We start from the raw sequence: 22744 nt of genomic DNA on the forward strand, positions 1-22744 counted from the left end.
AGTTCGATATTAGGAATTAAAACAGTGAAAACAACAGTGTTAATATTCTTCCTGTAACCTGGAGTTGTGTTTTACGCAATTACGTCTTCACTGCACGAAGACGAGTCTCTCTTCCCGGAGGACAGGTGCATAGACCAATAGCGCTTCACGTTTCTTTCAGATTGCTCAGGGCGGGAGCTAAGTTATTTAAACGCGATGTAGGCTGGTACGTACGACATTTTGGAGTTCCAGCAGGAAGCAGGTGCAAAATATAAGGATCAGAAGGTGTATGATTGTATCCAGGGCCACGTGACCACTAGAGACAGAAGGCATTTGCGACAATCAAGTAAGCATTTCTAAGTCTCCATTTCACAGGTAAAAACAATGCCAATACGTGTCTAACTAAATGTTTAAGAAACACTGTTTAATAATTCTCGAATAAAATATATCCTATATATATTTACAAGGTGTGTGCGTGTCAGTTACAAATTAAAGGCTTCATGAAGAGTGACAAACGAGAAAATAATTAAAAGAAAACAACATTTGTTGAGAGCTAATTTAATTCCCAAATGTTATGTTTTTTTTTTAACTTTCCCGTTTTTTAAATGTTTTTAAATAGTTTATCGGCCCCATAATTTTCAACTAAAATAGATACAACTGAAACATATATTTCACCTTAAATTGTATTGTTATAAATATCAGACTTACAAAGATGAACAATTTTTAGTTTATTTGAGTGCGATAAAGTGTTCGTAAAATTATATTAAGAAATGTCTTAGTCGGGTTTTTAATTTATAAACTCATATGGTGTGTGCTGGAAAGCACAATTATCTCGAAGAATGCGAAAATGATTGCTTCTCTCGGGATAAAAAAAATATTATATTAAATCACTGAAAAAAAGGAAAATTAACGCTGAAAGGAAAACATTAATCAAAATACTCGTAAGTAAATGTGTTTGTATAGTTCTCTTATAATGTTTACAACAGTAGAAACTGTTTTTGGTAAGAAGGTATGTTTGATATCAACCAGAAATAATCTCGATATTGAAGTGTAGTTTACTTCAAGTGAACTATACTGAAAAACAAAGATTTTTAATTTCTCACCCAAAGACGTTAATTATTTTTAAACAAATGATTACAGTTACCAAAGTTTGATGAGAAAAATACCATAAACAACAAATGAATCAAAGATAAAACAAACTGGATATTCGGGTATTAACAAATAACCTGACCTTGTTAAAACGAAAATGTACGGCTGCACCAAAGTAGTGAGATCAAAAACCTGACTGCACCAGAATGACGGTAGGGAACCGTCAAGTTAGTGGCAGTGACCCTGCCGCTACCGCGTCACGTCCACTTTCACTGAAGGTTAGTGGAGCTTGCTCGTGTGAGGGCGCTGCGGGGAAACACCCTTTGCAGGCGTGACTTCATTATGACTGGAATTCATTGCCTGCGCTTTTTTTATTTGTTTTCTAGTAAAGTATTTTAGTTAACATCACATGATGAATCTAATAAGATGTTTCAAAATTTGACACTAATTTTACTAAAGTATTTAATTGAAATAATTGTTTCGAACATATATATTAGAATAACTTTTTACTCTGTAAAAACTATTAGAAAAGTGACATTTTCAAATGTTTATCCGTTATTTAAGTTTTGTAATTTTTAACACCTAGTACAAAGTAACTAGCAGTTGTACATAAATATTTTCACACGTAATTTTCGAAAATAAGCTACACATTTACATGAAAAGTATTTGGCTGGTATTGAGTCCTTTCATCACTAAATTCATGTGCTATTTCTTCACATCTCCTAAAAGGAATTTAATATTCGACAATGATTGAAGGTTAAATTTTAAACCAAGCGATATCTGTTTAATAGAGCCAGTATTGACTCCCAAGGCCATAAATGGTTAACAAAACTGTAAATAAAACGTGTTAGAAATATTAATCAAAGTAAATACCTTTCTTGTAAATTTTCACGATACAGCTTGTCTACCCGACTCATAAATATTAACTGTTCAAATTTTTTATTTTAGTTTAATATAACTGTGTTTTTCCGTATCAATTATCAAGATGAAATCATGCCTATTATTTAGTTTGCTCTTTTGTTTTGGTATAGCTTGATATCAATGTATTACCTTTCCCATGATAAGTGTAGTGATGAATTGAAAGAAACAAACCTACAACGAACTTGAAATAAATGAAAGGCATAATATTAATTTTTCCACAAGTTTATCCTAATACACAAACCTTCAGGAATTCCAATATTTGCATCCAGTCCACATATTACAGTAAGATGTTATGTAGTTCAACTTGAGTTACCAATGTTACAGTAAAATGTTATGTAGTTCAGCTTGAGTTACCCATATTATAGTAAGATGTTATGTAGTTCAGCTTGAATTATCCATACTACAGTAAGATGTTATGTAGTTCAGCTTGAGTTACCCATACTATAGTAAGAAACTTTGTAGTTCAGCTTGAGTTATCCATACTACAGTAAGATGTTATGTAGTTCAGCTTGAGTTATCCATACTACAGTAAGATGTTATGTAGTTCAGCTTGAGTTACCCATACTATAGTAAGAAACTTTGTAGTTCAGCTTGAGTTATCCATACTACAGTAAGATACTTTGTAGTTCAGCTTGAGTTATCCATACTACAGTAACATACTTTGTAGTTCAGCTTGAGTTATCCATACTACAGTAAGATACTTTGTAGTTCTGCTTGAGTTACCCATACTACAATAAGATGTTATGTAGTTCAGCTTGAGTTACCAATGTTACAGTAAAATGTTATGTAGTTCAGCTTGAATTACCCATATTACAGTAAGATACTTTGTAGTTCAGCTTGAGTTACCCATATTATAGTAAGATGTTATGTAGTTCAGCTTGAGTTATCCATACTACAGTAAGATGTTATGTAGTTCAGCTTGAGTTACCCATACTATAGTAAGAAACTTTGTAGTTCAGCTTGAGTTATCCATACTACAGTAAGCTACTTTGTAGTTCAGCTTGAGTTATCCATACTATAGTAAGATGTTATGTAGTTCAGCTTGAGTTACCCATACTACAGTAAGATACTTTGTAGTTCAGCTTGAGTTATCCATACTACAGTAAGATACTTTGTAGTTCAGCTTGAGTTATCCATACTACAGTAAGATACTTTGTAGTTCAGCTTGAGTTACCCATACTACAGTAAGATGTTATGTAGTTCAGCTTGAGTTACCCATATTACAGTAAGATGCTTTGTAGTTCAGCTTGAGTTACCCATATTGTAGTAAGATGTTATGTAGTTCAGCTTGAGTTACCCATATTACAGTAAGATACTTTGTAGTTCAGCTTGAGTTACCCATATTATAGTAAGATGTTATGTAGTTCAGCTTGAGTTATCCATACTACAGTAAGATGTTATGTAGTTCAGCTTGAGTTATCCATACTACAGTAAGATGTTATGTAGTTCAGCTTGAGTTACCCATACTATAGTAAGAAACTTTGTAGTTCAGCTTGAGTTATCCATACTACAGTAAGATACTTTGTAGTTCAGCTTGAGTTATCCATACTACAGTAACATACTTTGTAGTTCAGCTTGAGTTATCCATACTACAGTAAGATACTTTGTAGTTCTGCTTGAGTTACCCATACTACAATAAGATGTTATGTAGTTCAGCTTGAGTTACCAATGTTACAGTAAAATGTTATGTAGTTCAGCTTGAGTTACCCATATTACAATAAGATACTTTGTAGTTCAGCTTGAGTTACCCATATTATAGTAAGATGTTATGTAGTTCAGCTTGAGTTATCCATACTACAGTAAGATGTTATGTAGTTCAGCTTGAGTTACCCATACTATAGTAAGAAACTTTGTAGTTCAGCTTGAGTTATCCATACTACAGTAAGCTACTTTGTAGTTCAGCTTGAGTTATCCATACTATAGTAAGATGTTATGTAGTTCAGCTTGAGTTACCCATACTACAGTAAGATACTTTGTAGTTCAGCTTGAGTTATCCATACTACAGTAACATACTTTGTAGTTCAGCTTGAGTTATCCATACTACAGTAAGATACTTTGTAGTTAAGCTTGAGTTACCCATACTACAGTAAGATGTTATGTAGTTCAGCTTGAGTTACCCATATTACAGTAAGATGCTTTGTAGTTCAGCTTGAGTTACCCAAACTGCAGGGTCTATGTAACATTTTGCTATAACATGAGTAACTCAAGCTGAACTGCATATGATAATTCAAGCGATACGTTCACTAGGTTCTATTATTATGTTTTAAAGTGTTGCATAGTTTCGTACGTGCCAGGAAACAGTTTAGCTACGAACTGGACCAGATTGTCAGTTAAAAACAGAAGAAAACGGAGTGTTCGCTGTAAACATTTCAATCACGTTTTTCTAAAATTATATACTATACAAGTTTTATTATCAAACACAGTTATTACAATAGATTAATGCTCGAATGTTTTTTTATCTAGTTAAGAAGGCCCGCGACTGAAAGAAAGAATATGTCATTCCATTCAGTTCTAACACGAAGACCCGTGCTTCGTGTGCTTGGTTAAATTGTGTAGAATTTATTTGTTCAAAATAGGCAGTACTGGTATGTTTTTTGGTAAACCAGGATGAAAACACATATTTATTTCTACTTTATGCTTTAGTGACCAGAACTAAGTAATTGGATCAGTTAAAAAGATCAGAAGATACCGTATCATAAAATCTCAGTTATTTAAGAACCAAAACCAGAAGTTTCCTAATTTCTTTGTTTTCGTGTTACGTAAAAACTAAGGAGTTAAACAGGGTTATTGATCTTTCAAATAAGACCGGTTATGATAAAAAAAAGGAGTTGCGTGGGCCGAACAACATGAGAGTCAACCTGCCATCTGTTAATAATTCAAAAAACTACTGCATCTATTGCGGAAGTTACAACATCGAGATGCCAACACTAAAAGTCACCAGGTTCACTAGTAGAACATTCTTAACATGACTTGTCTGGTTCTTCAACTCATTCCTCTTCACACGCCCTCCCCCTTACACATTTGACTTATCATGTAGTAATTGCTAGGAGATAACTAATTGCTCAAAATTCTGACTCATTATACGATCTCTTAATATTTTGATGTAATAACTCTGATGAATTGCAGGAAGCGATGTCCGATGCTTCTTTTGGCCTCTGGTTTTCGTTAACATTTAAACTTATATGAGTTATCGGGAGTCTGTCCATGGTATCTCCAAGTTTTAGATCCAGATTGCTTGGATATTTACCCAAGTAGTTTATATTAGACATAAAGACCACTTCAGGGATACCATAAACTAGTTTAGTAAGCACGAAAAAAGTTATGAATAAGTTGTATTACTATTTAGCCGTAACTTACATATATTTTTTTATATTAGAGTTTGTTATATTTCAGAACAGCTCATCCAGTTAAAGAAAAGTATTTAGTATCACAACCCACTATTGGGGAGACCTCATATTGGTCAAAACTGCATTCATTGGTCTTTGTAGGGATTTACTTAATAAACATAATAACACAAAACTTTACTTCTTTGAGACAACTAAATACATTTTCTCAAGTAATCACTAGAAATTAAAAAGCTCGTAAAACACATTTTAAAAAATATTTTCGTATTCAAGTTGTTTATTTGGATTGTACTGAAAACATTCTCCCATATTTTTCGTGTGGATTGAAACTTCGAAGCAAATTATTTGCCGTCGACTTCACACTTTGTGCTAATCCGGACACCTATGTGTGATCAAAATTTGTGTTGTTAGAAGCAATAAAATTTCTCATTTTTTTTATCGTCCATTCAATTAAATATGATGAGATGACAGAGTTGCTAAATACAGTTTGTAAATTGATTATTAAAAGTAACGATTACAAGTAAATGCTAAAAAAAGAAAATTTTCGTCATTTTCTATAATCTTCTTTTTAATAAAGTAACCTACATTTAAATTTTTATTAATAAAGTAACCTACATTTACATTTTCATTAATAAAGTAACCTACATTTAAATTTTTATTAATAAAGTAACCTACATTTACATTTTTATTAATAAAGTAACCTACATTTAAATTTTTATTAATAAAGTAACCTACATTTAAATTTTTATTAATAAAGTAACCTACATTTAAATTTTTATTAATAAAGTAACTTACATTTAAATTTTTATTAATAAAGTAACCTACATTTACATTTTTATTAATAAAGTAACCTACATTTACATTTTTATTAATAAAGTAACCTACATTTAAATTTTTACTAATAAAGTAACCTACATTTAAATTTTTATTAATTAAGTAACCTACATTTAAATTTTTATTAATTAAGTAACCTACATTTAAATTTTTATTACACGTTTTTTTTTTTAAATTAAGTAATACAACTTGAGTGAAATTGGTTATCTTAACATTTATTATCAGGTTACCTGCACACAATGAAATGAAAACCGTTGTCATGTCGATTTCTGCTATAACTGTTATGAGTAATTGAATATAGGATGCGATTAGACTCATCTTACCACAATGTCACTCATTATTTCGTTAAAAGGGGAAATTTCTGAAATAGTCAATTTGTATTTTAGATCCTCTCTAAAATGGATGAGGGTTCCAGAACTAGACGGACACTGATTCTGGTTATGTTGATGATACTGACAAGTTTCTTTGTTACACCGCTCCAAGCAGGTAAGTTTGATCATTCTATTGGTGGTGGTTATGATACTGACAAGTTTCTTTGTTGAAACCGTTCGAACCTGGTAAGCCTAATCATTATGGTAGTGATTCTGATGTACTTCTTGGTGTTTGCTCTGATAACAATCACTTTCGGTACGTGTTTACTAATATTTTATATGTAAACTGTCCTTGTGATTTTCTTGTTTGTTTGTTTGTAGGAGATTTTGAAAACCATGATTACTGAAAATAATAAAAAAGAAGTAAGAACACACATAAGCTGATTTTCGATTTTTCGGGGATATAAAATGATCAAATTGTAGCATTACAAATAAGAAAGCACAAAAAACTGAAATTAGAAAAGAGTGTGTGTTTTTTTTATAGCAAAGCCACATCGGGTTATCTGGTCAGCCCACCGAGGGGAATCGAACCTCTAATTTTAGCGTTGTAAATCCGAAGACATACCACTGTACTAGCGGGGGGCTGAAAAAAAGTAAAAGAAGAGAAAAACTACATTTAAAGTTACGTGTGATAAGATTATATATGAAAATCTAGGTCATTGCAAATTACACGGGATAAAGTGGGATATGAAAATAAAGGTAATTATAAAACTAACATTTTTGAATAATAACTGTTTTTTCTGTACTTCCTCACTTAATTTCTTACAAAACTATAGAAATATTTGCACTTCGAATAAACATAATATAATAAAAGTGTATATTTAGGCTAAAATCTTTAAACATAAGAGCTTTTAGATCGAAAACACTTACAGTCAAATAACTGTTTTCATAATTTGTACCCAGTAAGATTGTATAAGCTTTACTACTAAGTTATTACACTTATCAACTTATTCCTTATGCTCTAAATCCAACCCAAGCTTCCTGCTACCATAAGTAATCTTTCCCTGAAGATGGCAGTAGATTAACTTATTGCCATATAACACTTATGTTTTTATTGCTACATGAAATAAATATAAATGGATCTCCTCTCACGTAATGTACACTTAAGATTGTTTGTTTTCTGGTTTGAAAGAAGCTGTAAAAACAGTTAATTTTTATGAAAACTGTGTGAACATTTTTCTTATTTTTTACAATAGAGATTAGCAAAAATATATATCTGTAAAATTATTAATCACCTCCCGGTTTGATTACAGAATATTAACTAAATATTAACATACGATATTAATTACGTCACTTCTTCTCATAGTTAACATATCAGTGCTCATTATTTCTCACTTTTGGACTTATTTTCCAGTCCTGTTTCCGAGGCCAGAAATACACTGCAGTTAGATACATATAACTTGTTTAACTAGTTTGATATTATGAAAATCCGTTTAATGGTGATGTTTTACTAGTTCCATTTGTATCTTTTGCTATTGCTGAAGGTATTTTATCAAGTGAGATATCATTGTGTTTATTGCTGATAATAATGTTAGAACTATGACTACCCAATTGGCAAGTGGTTTTACTTTTAGGTTCTTAAAGTCCTTTTTCCTGCACATGTGGATCACGTGTATGTTCGTGGATAAAAACTCTGGTATATACAGTGTATGCATGTGTATTTTTATCGTGTCTAGAATATGTTTTTGTGTAACAGTAGGTGTATGTGTATTGTTATATTTAGTTCTAAGTCTTTAAAAATAAACTTATATAATTTTATTATTAAAACTCTATATTGATTCAAATACTCACTGTTCACATTTACTGACTATAAAAATCAATAGTACTTCTGACTACACAAATCACTAATTCTTTTGACTAAACATTCACTAGTTATTCTAACTATACAATTTGTTAGTATTCCTGACAATACAAATCACTATTTCTTCTAATTATTTAAATCAGTAGTTTTTCTGACTATACACCTCACTAACACTCCTGACTATACATATCACTAACACTCCTGATTATTTACATCACTAACACTCCTCACTATACGAACCACTGGTTTTTCTAATTGTATAAATCACATTCTGACACTCCTGACTATACACATCACTAACACTCCTGATTATACACCTCACTAACACTCCTGACTATAGACGTCACTAACACTCCTGATTACACACATCACTAACACTCCTCACTAAACGAACCATTAGTTCTTCTAATTATATAAATCACTATTTTTTCTGACACTCCTGACTATATACATCACTAACATTCCTAATTATATACATCACTAACACTCCAGATTATACACATCACTAACTCTTCTGACTATACACATCACTAACACTCATGACTATACACATCACTAATACTCCTGATTATACACCTCACTAACACTCCTGACTATACACATCACTAACACTCCTGATTACACACATCACTAACATTCCTGACTAAACACATCACTAACACTCCTCACTAAACGAACCATTAGTTCTTCTAATTATATAAATCACTAGTTTTTCTGACACTCCTGACTATATACATCACTAACACTCCTGATTACACACATCACTAACACTCCTGACTATACACATCACTAACACTCCTGACTATACACATCACTAACACTTCTGATATGCTGTAATTTTCTCAGTGGATTCATAGTAATATTTTCACTTATTAATTTCCTGTGTGTTTTAATAACGTCATAATGATAATATCGAACACATATTATACAGAAATATTTTTGTAAAAAATTTCCAGTTAACTGACTAAGAATTATCCTTTTCGACATGACTGAAATCCTTTCATGACTGTGGGCAACATTTTTCTCTATTAGGCTACATCAAATTACAAGGCAGTTTTGTTAGAAAACGCTTGTAAGTCTTCATGAATTATTATATCTTATCTATAAGTGTCTCACTCTCACATCCCTTATTGAATTAGATTACTAGTAAATCGTTATATAAACCCAGTACGAATGGAAGAAATCGAGGTTCTATCGGTGAATGCTACATTACTTACATTCGAAGTTTCCATGGAAATATTTTGACACCAAATATGATGTGATACAAGTTGAGTGAATTTAAAATCTGGAGAATTTAAAACTAGCAAAATTTGAACTTCTGCTGGTTCGAGTGAAAGACGTCATGACGACCCTGACTGGGCTCTAAGAACTTGTTTTCTGGTATGTTATCGTGCTTTTCTCAGCCTACCACTTGTACTGGATTCACATTGAATTTTCAAACACACCTAGTCAGTGACCCTATATGCTAAACGTTAAACTACAACAGTAGTCTTCTTCTGACTAGTTCATAATTAGAGTGTGTTATACATTAACTAATCTTAGCTTGTTTTCAATCGCGCATGTATCATAGTTAAAAAGAATGTATTCTCAATAAATGTCTTTTTTAACATCCTTTTGTCCTGGTGAAATAGCTCTTTCCTACAGCTTTTATTGCATTCATCTCAAGATTTAAATCTTAGTAGTTGAGTGAGAAAGTAGCCTGTTTGTTCTGGATTTCCCCGCGAAGCTACACAGGTCCTGTCTGTTCACATTTGTTTCCAGCCTTAAACTTATACGTAAGAGGGGAGTGCGCTAGTTAACAGTACCTATCGCTAGTTCTTTGGCTGCTATTGTCTAGTCGACTAGGGTAATTTTATCCTTATTATTATGAAGAAAACCACTATCTCAAAGTGCAGAGCACATTTTTGTAGAAACGAAACGTGAACTATGAATCTCTGGGTTGACAACACGGATAGCTACAAGGACATGCTTGTCCCCTATAATTCCGTTACTTATGTGTTTAAACCACATTTGATGATTTCTTTTCAGAGGTTCCTTGGTGTGACAGCGGTAAATCTATGAACTTACAACACTAAAATCCGGGGTTTGATTCTCCGCTATGGATAAAGCATACAGCTCAAAGTGGCTTGCTGTAAAACATCCAAAAATATTTTTGGAGCAAATAAATAACACTTAAATACTAGATCTATAATATTTTACTCCAATTTTTAAAATATTGTATCATATAGTGACATTTATATAACTGGAAATGAAATGAGTTATTACTTATTCAAGTTATAAGATTGATATATCTGACATTTATTTTAGCTTGACTTTAAAATATACCAATAAAATTTCGTGGAATTTAAATTAAAAACGTTTAACTATGTGGGAGAAGAAAAGTATCGTATGCTCTTCGAAAATTAACCGATCAATGGTTAGTAGAACGAGCGTGACCTGGTGGTTAATGTGCTCATACTGTAAACATAGGAGATCATTGTTTGTTTTCCCTTGCCATAAACATGCTTCAAACTTTGGGGCTGTGGATAAACTATAAGAGTGACAGTCAAATTGCAGTATTCGGTTAAAAAAGACTAACTAGTCTAACAGGTGGCGGTGAGTACACTTGACTTGTTGTCTTGTTCTGGTTCTAGTCTAGCGATCCAAACTAGGGACAGCTATGTGAAGATAACTCTTTGTGTAAAAATTCTGACACAAACAAACATATATATGAACAACTGAAAATAAAGTAGATAATTAGGTATCGTAGATACCACTACTACAAATCCACACATAAACAGATATGACCAATACATATACATCATTCAACATTTTACGTACACCTGAACCCCATTATTTAACCAATAAAGATATTAATATCATTACATTCAACGGCGGTGACAGTAGCAGACGATTTGGATACTATTCAAATCACAGCACGAATATGTTCATATTTTGCTTACTCAAACAAAATAAGTACGCAATTTTTAGCAAGACACACAATAGTGAGTCATGAGGCCAAAATAACCTGCAGAACACAGTGTGTGTTATTAACAGTAGCAAGTTTTCAAAGAATCATAGGGGTTGACGGTTATTATTTATTAATGATCGCCAACTTGTAAGCTCAAATTTGGTAAACTTTATGAAATTCTCGAAATTAAACAGTATTTAGCGGAAAGCAATATTAGCTTAAAAAATTAGCGTGTATAATGATGTTTGATTTAGTTGTACCAAGTGCATGGGGGTGATTACAAGTAACTGTTAATCTAGATTCCGTAGAGTTACTATAAAATATATTATTAGCACTGTTTTGAGCAGAAAAAAAACTATCACCATATATTTTGAAGAATCTAGTTGGTTCCGTAAATCATATTACTCGAAACAGACATATTATTTACGGAACCAACTAGATACCAACTAACATTAGTATCGACTATCACTTTCTTATTTGCTGTGATTTGTTAATGTGTTAATAAAAAGTCACCACATCTAATCAAAAAATGCCAGAAGTGTGAAAAAAGGAGTAGCCAAAAATGGATTAAGTGTGCGGCTTAAACGAATGAAATCAAAACTGGTAGTTACACTTAGTATACTTAAGACTTTTATAGTAAATTCATTGATTCACCAAGCCGTGTGTTGTGTTTTACTCATCATCATGTTCCATCACGTGGCTTTTTGGTACGAAATTCAAAACAAAACTAAAACTGAGTGAAGTGCTTTAACAACAATATTTAACATGTGGTGGCGGAAGTTCTTTGTGTGATGAGATCGCTGAATCTCAAAAATTTCGGATACCACTCCTCATAATGCGAACATAGTATGCTAAGCAAGTCTTCCGCTAATGTCTAAGAAGTATAACTGCAATTAATTTAATGGAATGTAATTAGCGTATATTTCCTTAAACACCAATAAGTGTTGAAAGATGAACAGATTATATATGCGCACAAGATTGTATGGATTTGAAAAAAAAATTAATTCTTTGGAATTTTTTAAAATAAAAGTATCCTAGGCCTTATAATAAAACATCTGTCTTTTTTAAAAATTTAGTATAAACACCATTCATTTGAAGACGTTGCATAAACGGTAATCCCTGCACGAGTTTTTACGTTAAAACTTTCTATAATGGACCTTTTTATACTTTTCTTCGCGCTATTATTTCACTTAAGTAAAAGCCAGTAACGTTAGGGCCTATTAAGGCCACCTGTGCAAACCTTACCGAATAACTTAAGATGATAATAACAAAAGCTACTCTTTCAACCCCAGTGCGTATTTTCAATAGCGCTGAGCACTGTGCCACAAACTCCCACAGCAAAACGTCCTTGTTATGTCTGGCTCTGGACGTTGTGGGAGGTACGTTCACGTGCTAAGAAATACACCAAAACGTGGGTTCTCAAAGTCCTGTAGTGTTATTTACCATTTTCTTATGCACTGTGGTGTTTCCACTTCTAGCTGCATTCAATTCAATAAGCGAATTTCCAACCACACAAAGAATATAATGAATATTACTTAAACGAATCCTCTGAACTTGTAGACAAGCTTTGCACTTTTCCTTTTGTAAGTTAATGTTGTTGTTGTTACCACTTTTAAGAAAGTTAAAAAATTAAGTGATTTTGTTTGCCACAGTGAACTGTATTTTTTTAACATACATATATTTTAACAACAGTGGTTCATACCGACTTGGGATACTATTTCAACACAGCTAATATTATAAATACCTGTTTTAAGAAAGAATACTAAAAATAGTTAACAACGAGAGATTTGTCCTTTATTGTCAACATTATGGGATGAATTCGTTGTTTTTAAAACCTTTACTTAACAACCGTTTTGGATTATAATGTGAAACAAATCTGTTCACATAGCATAACAAAAACCATTTTTATTACCTGATAACTGCGATTTCGAGTTGTGTCGGGTAATTTTTATGTATATAAATTAGTACATGAGAGAACAGTGATTGATTTATAGAAAAATCCCACGTTTTTTTTCACGAAGAGGAAGCTTAGTTTGTAGTCATTTGTAGTCAACATACAACAAGAAGGTAAGAAGAATTTGTGAAAACATGTGCGAATGTTATGATTAAGAGATCAAAGTTTGAAGTTCGACAAAAATATTCAGCATTAACGCCGAAAAATAAAACACGGAAATTTTCTCCGTATATTTCATGTGAAAATTCTATCTCATATAAGCTTTACATAAAATTGAGGCAGTTATTCTTTATTCAAAGAGTTATTGACCGCTAAAATTAAACTAAACGAAGTAAAAAAATGCCTAAAATAGCTTCACATTATTTAATTTCTTTCTTTGAACTCAAAACCATGCAATGAGTGTCAAAAGTTGTTTTATTTGAAACTTTATTTCACAGGCGTTGTCCATTTCCACGTGTAAAATTTACGTTGTAAGATGAGAAATCTATTATTATCCTGGACAACAGACCATCATCTTAAGAAAAAAACAAACTTTACCCGCCTAGTTTCTTTTACTGTAAATCTTGAAGGAGAATAGCAATTGCCTTTGGATAACAAGAAAAATTAAAATAGGCTTTCGTGAATTTAAAATTGTTATTATTTTTACCCAAGTATTTCAAATTTACAATTTTGTACCACAAACTTTCATATGAAATTTTCTCTTGAATCAAAGGGATTATCTCAGATATTCAATTTAAAACATTACAGAAAAACAAATTTTTGTTCTTTGTAAATTAAACTTTCAGAGTGTTGTTATTTTGCTTGAATTAATGTCACGAAAAAATGTCCTGGAATCATATTTGAAACTAAAATACAGTTAATAATGCAACATTTATGTCCACATCCAAAATGTCGCTAAACCTCTCTTTTCCTTTTCCTATAGAATTTAACAGCTCTACTGTAATGCAGTCAAATGGAACTTACAAAAGGAAAAGCTACAACATAATGAAAAAAATTATGTTATTTATCTTTGTCGTTGCGCTTCACGTTTTACGTACAAACATTTTTTGCTTATATTTTAACACATTTTTTGTTTATATTTTAACATTTTTTAGAACAGCCCGTCCAAAAGAAAAAAAAAATTCCTAGAAAAGAAAACAATCATAAAAAGTGAGGAGAATATTTTTTTTTTGCAAATGTCAGTGTCCCTGGATGTCCTAACAAGGCCATTCTGGTTAACGTCTATATATATTCGTTCCTCTTTTAATGTTCTGTTACTCGATTGTCGTTGAGAGATGCAGGAGTATAAGAACATGTTATAGTTAAAGGTGGAGAAGTAACGATCAGCACTTCTACTTCTGTTGTATCAAAACGAGGCTTTATATATAAAAAATTGTATCAAAACGAGGCTTTATATATATATATAAAAAAAGAAATAACACGATATTTAGCTTATTTTCTGAAACCTGCACATTTAAGGTTTTCAAAATATGACGAGGTTCCTACTAAATTACGAAAATTACGAAATTTTTGCTAGAAGCAAACAAAACTACCAATCATGCTGCTCTCTTCACCGTGTGACCTTTCGTTGAACCCATTTACAACCACACATTGCCACAGAAAGTCACACCAATTACAGCCAATGATCAGTGTTTTCGTTGCCTGTGGCACATCCGGGTGATGATGGTAAGGGTGCATTTATTTATTCATTAGAAATGCAGCAACAACAGTACACATTGAACACTGTCTGCACTAGCTTCAACTTACATAAAAAGCCTCTCCACCGCGCCATGCCTTAATAAATGTATTCCCACAGTCATTTGATCCTTCAGAGAACTTCAAACCAATATCAAAGGCCTGAGGTGTTTTCTAATTTTCCATTTGTATACATTTTGTACCCATTTGAATTTTGTTGGTACATAATAAATGTTTCTATTTTTTTCATGTGGGTGTTTTTGAAACTGGCTTCCCCATAAGAAACCAAATTGTTATGAAAGATAAGTTATTATTTGAAACATTTGAAAACAAGACTAGTGCGCATAAGCACCGAAAAACATAAATGTACTCACATGTTTATATTATAAAATATATATAAATAAAAACACTTGCATGTAAAGTATTATCATATTGACAGTAATTCCTAATTATAGAAAACCTATCCCAATGTTTTATATTTATATCTTTCAGTTCCTTTGTTCGATTTCTCGCCATTATCAAGGGATCCACGTGATCAAGGTATGTCTCTAATCTTATACTTATCGATTCGATTCAATAACCAATGGGTGAAAGACAACCTGTCAACGTTTAAAATCTATCCAGAGTTGTAATTAAACATACTGTAATCACGATTTCTTCTCATGAACAGTAGATCTTAATAAAGCCAACTGAAGAATATTTGTACCATACCATTTTTATAGAGCAAATATTAAAACTGAAGAGTTTGTTGTAGGTTTTATCGTTATATTACTCGTAGAAATGGATAAACCTGTTTATGGTAAATCAAATAACGACATTTTAGTAACTGGCGACAAATTGCTTAGCAAATGAGCGCTTTATTTGTAAAAGTATAAACCTGACTTGCAGAAACTGGTGACACAATATAACAGTTTAAGTAGCTCATTTTTTAAAGCATTATATAAAATGTTAAATGCTATCCATGGTACAGAAACAGTATATTTTATTTAAGAATAGTTCATAGAAAATCAAATGATTTAAAAATATTTAAGTTCATTTGATACTATAAAATGCAAAACGATGTTTTAATTTTTAACACAACTGTTTGCTTTTGAATTGTATAACTAGAGGGAAGACAGAGAGTCATCACCTTCCACCGCCAACTCTTGGATTACTCTTTCACCAACAAGTAGTGGGATTGAACGTAGCGTTATAACACCCCCCACGGCTAAAAGGGCAAGCATGTTTGGTAAGACGGGGATTCGAACCCGCTACCCTCAGATTACGAGTCGAGAGCCTTAAGCACCTAGCCATGCCGGGCCTTTTAATACAGAGTACGAAAAACAAAATGAAATTAAAACAATGTTTTGAGTTCATTCTAGAACAAGAACTACGAACTTAAATGATATAAAGCAATGCTTAAATGGGTATAATCCTCCCAGTGGCACAGCAGCATCTCTGTTGGCTCATACTGCTAAAAAGCGGGTTTCGATAACCGTAGTGGGCATAGCACACATAGCCCATTGTGTAGCTTTGTACTTAATTCCAAACTAACTAACTAACAAAAATTGATAGTTATAGAAAGAAAATAAAAAGTAAACTCTTTCACCATTTCACATATCAGAATTAAAGAAACAGTATCAACTGAAGTCAGTTTTTATCTATTTAAAAATATTGTAAGTAGAATCGAAAGCATCTACGTTATAATCTAAATGATTACAACTTTTTTGTCATAAAACATTAGTATTAGGTGTATTGAATTATTAAACAAAACATTATTAATAAAGTTGTTAGGGATTTTCAGTGTATAATAATAGTATTCCACCCACAGTATTTGTTTCATTTAATCCAACGCTCTTTAGGCTCCTTATATCGCAGTCTAATACTAATAATCTTATGGCAAATATAACTGTTATTATTTTTTGTCTGTTCGTAAAAAGCGTAAACATTATAAAAATAGCTAATATCTTACTCACGTTACGTTTATCCTAGCAGGGTTTATGTTTTTATTTGTCCTCCGATGTGTCAAGAGGTAAATAGTGCTTTGCACTAAAACAAATAAAGAACAATGTTTTTATGGAAAGCCACATTTAAGTCTGAATTTTGCTTTGCTTAAACCAAGACTTTCAATATTAGTAGATACCTTTTCTTATAGGTCACTTTGCTAATCGTTTTAAAGAAGACAAACTAAGTACACACGTACATACCTTATTTCATAGCGAGAGTCATCATTCTGGTAAGACCAGCCATGGTCCGGTGGTTAAGGCACTCGACTCGTAATCTGAGGATCGCGGGTTCGAATTTCCGTCACACCAAACATCCTCGCCCTTTCAGCCGTGGGGGCGTTATAATGCGACGGTCAACCCCACTATTCGTTGGTAAAAGAGTATCCCAACAGTTGGCGGTGGGTGGTGATGACTAGCTACCTTTCCTCTAGTCTTACACTGCAAAATTAGGGATGGCTAGCGCAGATAGTCCTCGTATTGCTTTGCACGAAATTCAAAACAAAAAATTAATCATTCTAGTAAGATTTGTCTCCATAGAAACACGAATCTCTTCCAGGATGTCGCTACTTGACGCAACATTATGCAAATGGGCAACAGATTAACACTACTCTACCATGCCTCAACTGCAAATGTGTCAACTCCACGCTCATGTGCTTCTTGAGAGTGTGTCCTATCATCAAATCACTAGATGAAACGTGTGTGATGAAGACAGTAGAGGGCGAATGCTGTCCTAAAATCATCTGTCCGGAGGGTAAAGAACAATATTTCTTTAATAGTTTAATTTGTTTGTATATTTTCCTATGGTATGTTTCTGTCAGTTTGTGTTCTCTCAACTTTACACTATAGAATATATCATTTGTTTTTAAGAATTTTACGTTCTATAGTTTGTTATTCTCGCAGTCAAGATACTTAGTTGGGGTAATACATCTTTAATATTCGTTCATCATATTTAACATCATCCCTAATAGCTGTATTTTATTGCGCACTCAAGGAAATAACTGTACCATAACTTTATACATACCGTAAATACTGAATAATCTTTCAGTACCAAAAACTGTTACAAATTACTTGCTACTTTGATTCGTTAAAAACGTATATAATTCAAATTATAGGAACGGGCGAATTAACTCCAATTTTTACTGCTACTGGATGTAGGGCTCTTGTGTATTGTGAAATATTTATAAATATATAGATGCATGAACAAGTAAATTAGAGGTGAATGTTCTTCACTAAAATAATGCATATAAATTTACACAATTATAACTTGAAAATTAATTCGTATTTTATTATCATCACTTTACACAATCTTTTATCTTTCCAGAAGAAGCTAATCTACAACCAAGAATAGATGAACCTTCCATTGACGATCCTGGTAAGTTTGAATGGAAACGTATTTAGTTTATCTGCTTGTTGTTAAACACAGAGTTATACAGAACAAGATATCTGTGTTCTGTACACCGTGGGTATGAAAACATAATTGTAGCGTTGTGTGGTATGGGTATGAACACTTGTACTGATAAGGAGAGAACAACGTTTCGACCTTCCTAGGTCATGTTCAGGTTTTATTTCAAGTGGGTTTCTCGTCATCAATAATTGTAACGTTATTTACAACCACATGTACCACTAAGACACCAGGGGGCAACTTGTTTAGTATAATCAGACTTTCGAAGTTAATTCGTTGAACAGACTAGAAATGACCCATTTTCTCTGACTTAAATATTGGTTAGTCCTGACTAAAGAAATTAACAAGTATATAAAACAAAAACATATGTTTACATTCTGTTGTATTACTAATGATTTTGTTATCTGAAAATATCTATTGTTATTATTTTTCATCTTCTTATGTTTTGTTATCCTTTTTTTATTCATTTTGGCAGTGGTTTTGTTGATATTAGTATGACCAGTTTCTTAATACGAAATAGCGACCTAGAGTAAAAAAGTAAAAAACTCAGATCAAAAATGCAGCAAAAACTAACTATGCTATTTGATTTTAAAAAAATTTTCTTTCCACACAACAAAATCTTACTGGAAAATATTTTTATTTAAAGAGAACAAAAATGAAGCACGTTTTTGTTGATTTGCTTTTCATTTGTAAGCCCATTCACTTTTGGGCCTACTGTGTTGTCTCATCCAATAACCTTTAAGTTGTTGTTCTTAAGCTCAAAGCTGCACAATGAGTTATCTGTATTGTGAGCATCAAAACCTAAATTTTATTGTTATAAGCTCTATACCTACTGTAGGTCCACTGGATAAGTCACCTTTAAGGTTTTCTTCAGTGGTATCATGAATAAAATAATTTAATCTGCTATTTTAAAGGAAAAACTTCAGAAAATTGTACGGAGGTTTTTTGTTTTAAAATTTGAAAAATAAATTCCATATATATTATGATATAAACAGAAGAGAAAGCCAATCTTAAAAGAATAGAAATTCAAAAAAGCCGTTGAAATAATTTTGCCACACAACCACTCTTGACTGTCCACAGGTGGGACAGCGGTAGTTCTTTGGGTTCGATTCACCTCGCTGGACACAGCCCGATATGTTTTTTTTATAACAAAACATACACACATGCATCGTTCTTGATGTCTTCTTTCATCCTATACTGAAATATTAACAGTTTTATTCTTCCTGTTTTGTTTTATTTTATATTTAAATATTAACATTTTTACTCTTGCTGTCTTTTTTATTCTATATTTAAATATGAACAGTTTTACTCTGGCTGTCTTGTTTTATTCTATATTTAAATGTTAACAGTTTTACTCTTGCTGTCTTGTCTTATTCTATATTTAAATGTTGACAGTTTTACTCTTGCTGTCTTGTTCTATTCTATATTTAAATATTAACAGTTTACTCTTGCTGTCTTGTTTTATTCTATATTTAAATGTTAACAGTTTTACTCTTGCTGTCTTGTTTTATTCTATATTTAAATGTTAACAGTTTTACTCTTGTTGTTTTGTTTTATTCTATACTTAAAAGTTAACAGTTTTACTCTTGCTGTCTTGTTTTATTCTATATTTATTGTTAAGAGTTTTACTCTTGCTGTCTTGTTCTATTCTATATTTAAATATTAACAGTTTACTCTTGCTGTCTTGTTTCATTCTGTATTTAAAAGTTAACAGTTTTACTCTTGCTGTCTTGTTTTATTCTGTATTTAAAAGTTCAAATTCTTATTACTGTTGTCTCATTTTATTCTAAATTTAAATACGAAAGGATAAGAACTTGTAAAACGATAATTTTTTCTCCAAGTAACATATAAAAATAAGTTGTTTCAATAATGGAGATATTCGGGCGGGAAAAATCTTTCACAATATAGAAGGATACACACGTGGCTCATTTAGCTTTTATAAAATAGTTTATTCTTCTGTAGTTATGGTTTCAGACATATTAACCACAAAGAACTGATACCTGGTCATACCAGTTTTTTTTTTTTTGCTTTTTTTGCATGGGGCCGTTTGATTGGCGGTTTGTTTGTTTGTTTTTGAATTTCGCACAAAGCTACTCGAGGGCTATCTGTGCTAGCCATCCCTAATTTAGCAGTGTAAGACTATAGGGAAGGCAGCTAGTCATCACCACCCACCGCCAACTCTTGGGCTACTCTTTTACCAACGAAAAGTGGGATTGACCGTCACATTATAACGCCCCCATTGATAGGCGGAAACAATGATGTTGCTACTCTATTATAACACATATGTATATTCATATACGCATTCTAAAGACGAAACCACAGCAGTCACTTAACATACCAAGAATGATTATTTCACATCAGTTCTTCATTCCTTTCTTATCTTGCTAATGGGTAAAATCATAATGTAGCTGCTACGTTCCCGAAGAATTTCAATGTATTTTTACATATGCTATTCATAGCAACCACCTGTTATGGTTGTATTCAGATTCGGATTTTTTCAACATCATTTTCGAATGCGTAATTCCTAGGAACCCAATTTTTCAGGGCTATTTTACAAAAATGCGTTAAGTTGTAAAAGTAATAAATAGACACATAAAACAATGGAAACTACTGTATATGTTATACAGAAACGTGCAGATTATTTTTTGTGCAGAATGATATAAGAATTTTCAGTGAATGCCCTTTGTAACTGCTATCGGTTTCCTGAGAAATGTTCCAAGTCACTGATAGTGGGTGCATATCTCTATGAATTCAACACGTTAGTCAGAGTAAGCCATCTATACTAACCTGACACAATGGTGAGGTTCTTTGCATACATAGCATCAATAGTATGATGCCTGGGGCTCAGCCAGACAAGGAGCGCAGGCTCGCCACCCAATTTTCTATACATGAATGTGTTCAGGAGACTGTGATAATCATTGCTGACACTCCCAGAGAATCAGATAATAACAAGATGAAATCATCTTGTTCTCCCCCTCGTGAGATGTAATATTTCTACAGGTTGATTACGGGTAAGTTTGAAAGTAGTTTACCTGTCATTTTTATTTATAGTTTCTTAAACATCTGTGAGACAGAGTGAACGCGATGAGTGTGAATAACAATATTCTAAGAGTGAGAAAACTCCCAGCTTACAGACCTTGTTCTTTCAAGCATAGCTCTGAAATTAATGAACAGAAATAGAATTTAAAGTCTCATAATTCAGCTACTCCGAAATGTTGTTGTTGTTGTTTTTATTCTATATTAAATCGATTCATGTTGAATTATGTATGATTCGTTTTTTATTTTTCAATTTGGCTTTCCCGGCTCAATAATTATTTAATAAATTATGCTACGAAACTAATTAAAAATGAATTTCACACAAATAATGTTATCGTTATTTTTATTCACTCAGGATGTTATTTTGGCAATGAATACTTTTCTGAAGGAGCCCAATTACCTCTTAACACAAATAAACCTTGTGAAGTCTGTTATTGCATCAGGAACAGCAGTGAATGTGTCATGCAAGAATGTGCTCTTCAGATTGAAGGTTGTTCTCCAGTCTACCGCGAGGAAGCGTGCTGCCCTGTCAGATATAATTGTTGTGAGTACACATATAGTCACAAAACTATAAGTGTAACATGAAATTAAATATATAATAAACAGTTATGTCACCAGTAGAACAGTTTATATTATTTTAGCCTGGTATATTACGGTGTTAAAAGTGTATTCTAAAGGACCCTGAATGTGAAAATATACAAAATGTTATTATTTTACTTTCTAATATTTTTTTAGAATTTCAACAAATATTTGGTTAACTAACTTTTTTTACAACAGAAATAAGTAGTAAAAAGTTTCAGTTTATTTGCTGAACTAATTATTCCTGTTTTTTGGAGGGAGATGAGTGGCTTTGACACTAGGGTAAACTTAATGATGAATTAATTTTTCGTTTTTCTTCTATCATATAGATAGGATAAATTTTAAATCATAATAAGCTTACAAATCTTTGAGAGTACGTAGATCAACAGGTAGAGTGTTCGAACAAGATGCTAACAAACGTATTCACTCTTACTTCTGAATGTATTAAAATTCCTGTCGAGTAAGGGTCGCGCTGTCATTATATATCATGTTTGCGGCAGTGCTCTTCAACTGCTCTAAAGGAATTATTGTAGCTATTTTGCCAGATGCTTAAGGTTCTTGTCACTGAATCACTAGTAAGCAGTTTTGTTAACACAGTTTACCCACACCCTGTATATTTCTTTTATACAGTGAGATGGTGAATAGATCTATACCACCAGCAGAAAAAGTAAATGGTATTAGGTGTTCGCACTTTTTCAAGTTCTGTATTCTGGTAGATTACACCTAATCTTCGCTTTGCTATGTACTAAAAATACGAAAAATAACAAGAACTAGTATTGTTTATAAAAAATTCCGGTATCCGGTGAACCAATGAATAAGAAAAAT

General features: G+C 32.3%; 1 protein-coding gene across 1 annotated transcript in view; it reads left to right on the forward strand.

The window, feature by feature from the left end:
* Nucleotides 1–205: 205 nt before the first annotated feature.
* LOC143238238 (uncharacterized) overlaps nucleotides 206–22744 on the forward strand; it is a 45054-nt gene continuing 22515 nt past the window's right edge. Inside the window, 6 exon segments of the mRNA XM_076478296.1 lie at nucleotides 206–325; nucleotides 6554–6653; nucleotides 15410–15457; nucleotides 17459–17653; nucleotides 18224–18274; nucleotides 21696–21884. Of these exon segments, the coding sequence (XP_076334411.1) occupies nucleotides 6566–6653; nucleotides 15410–15457; nucleotides 17459–17653; nucleotides 18224–18274; nucleotides 21696–21884 (571 nt within the window). The 5' untranslated portion in view covers nucleotides 206–325; nucleotides 6554–6565.

Source organism: Tachypleus tridentatus, chromosome 13 (assembly GCF_004210375.1).
Source record: "Tachypleus tridentatus isolate NWPU-2018 chromosome 13, ASM421037v1, whole genome shotgun sequence".
Classification (NCBI taxonomy): Eukaryota; Metazoa; Arthropoda; class Merostomata; order Xiphosura; family Limulidae; genus Tachypleus; species Tachypleus tridentatus.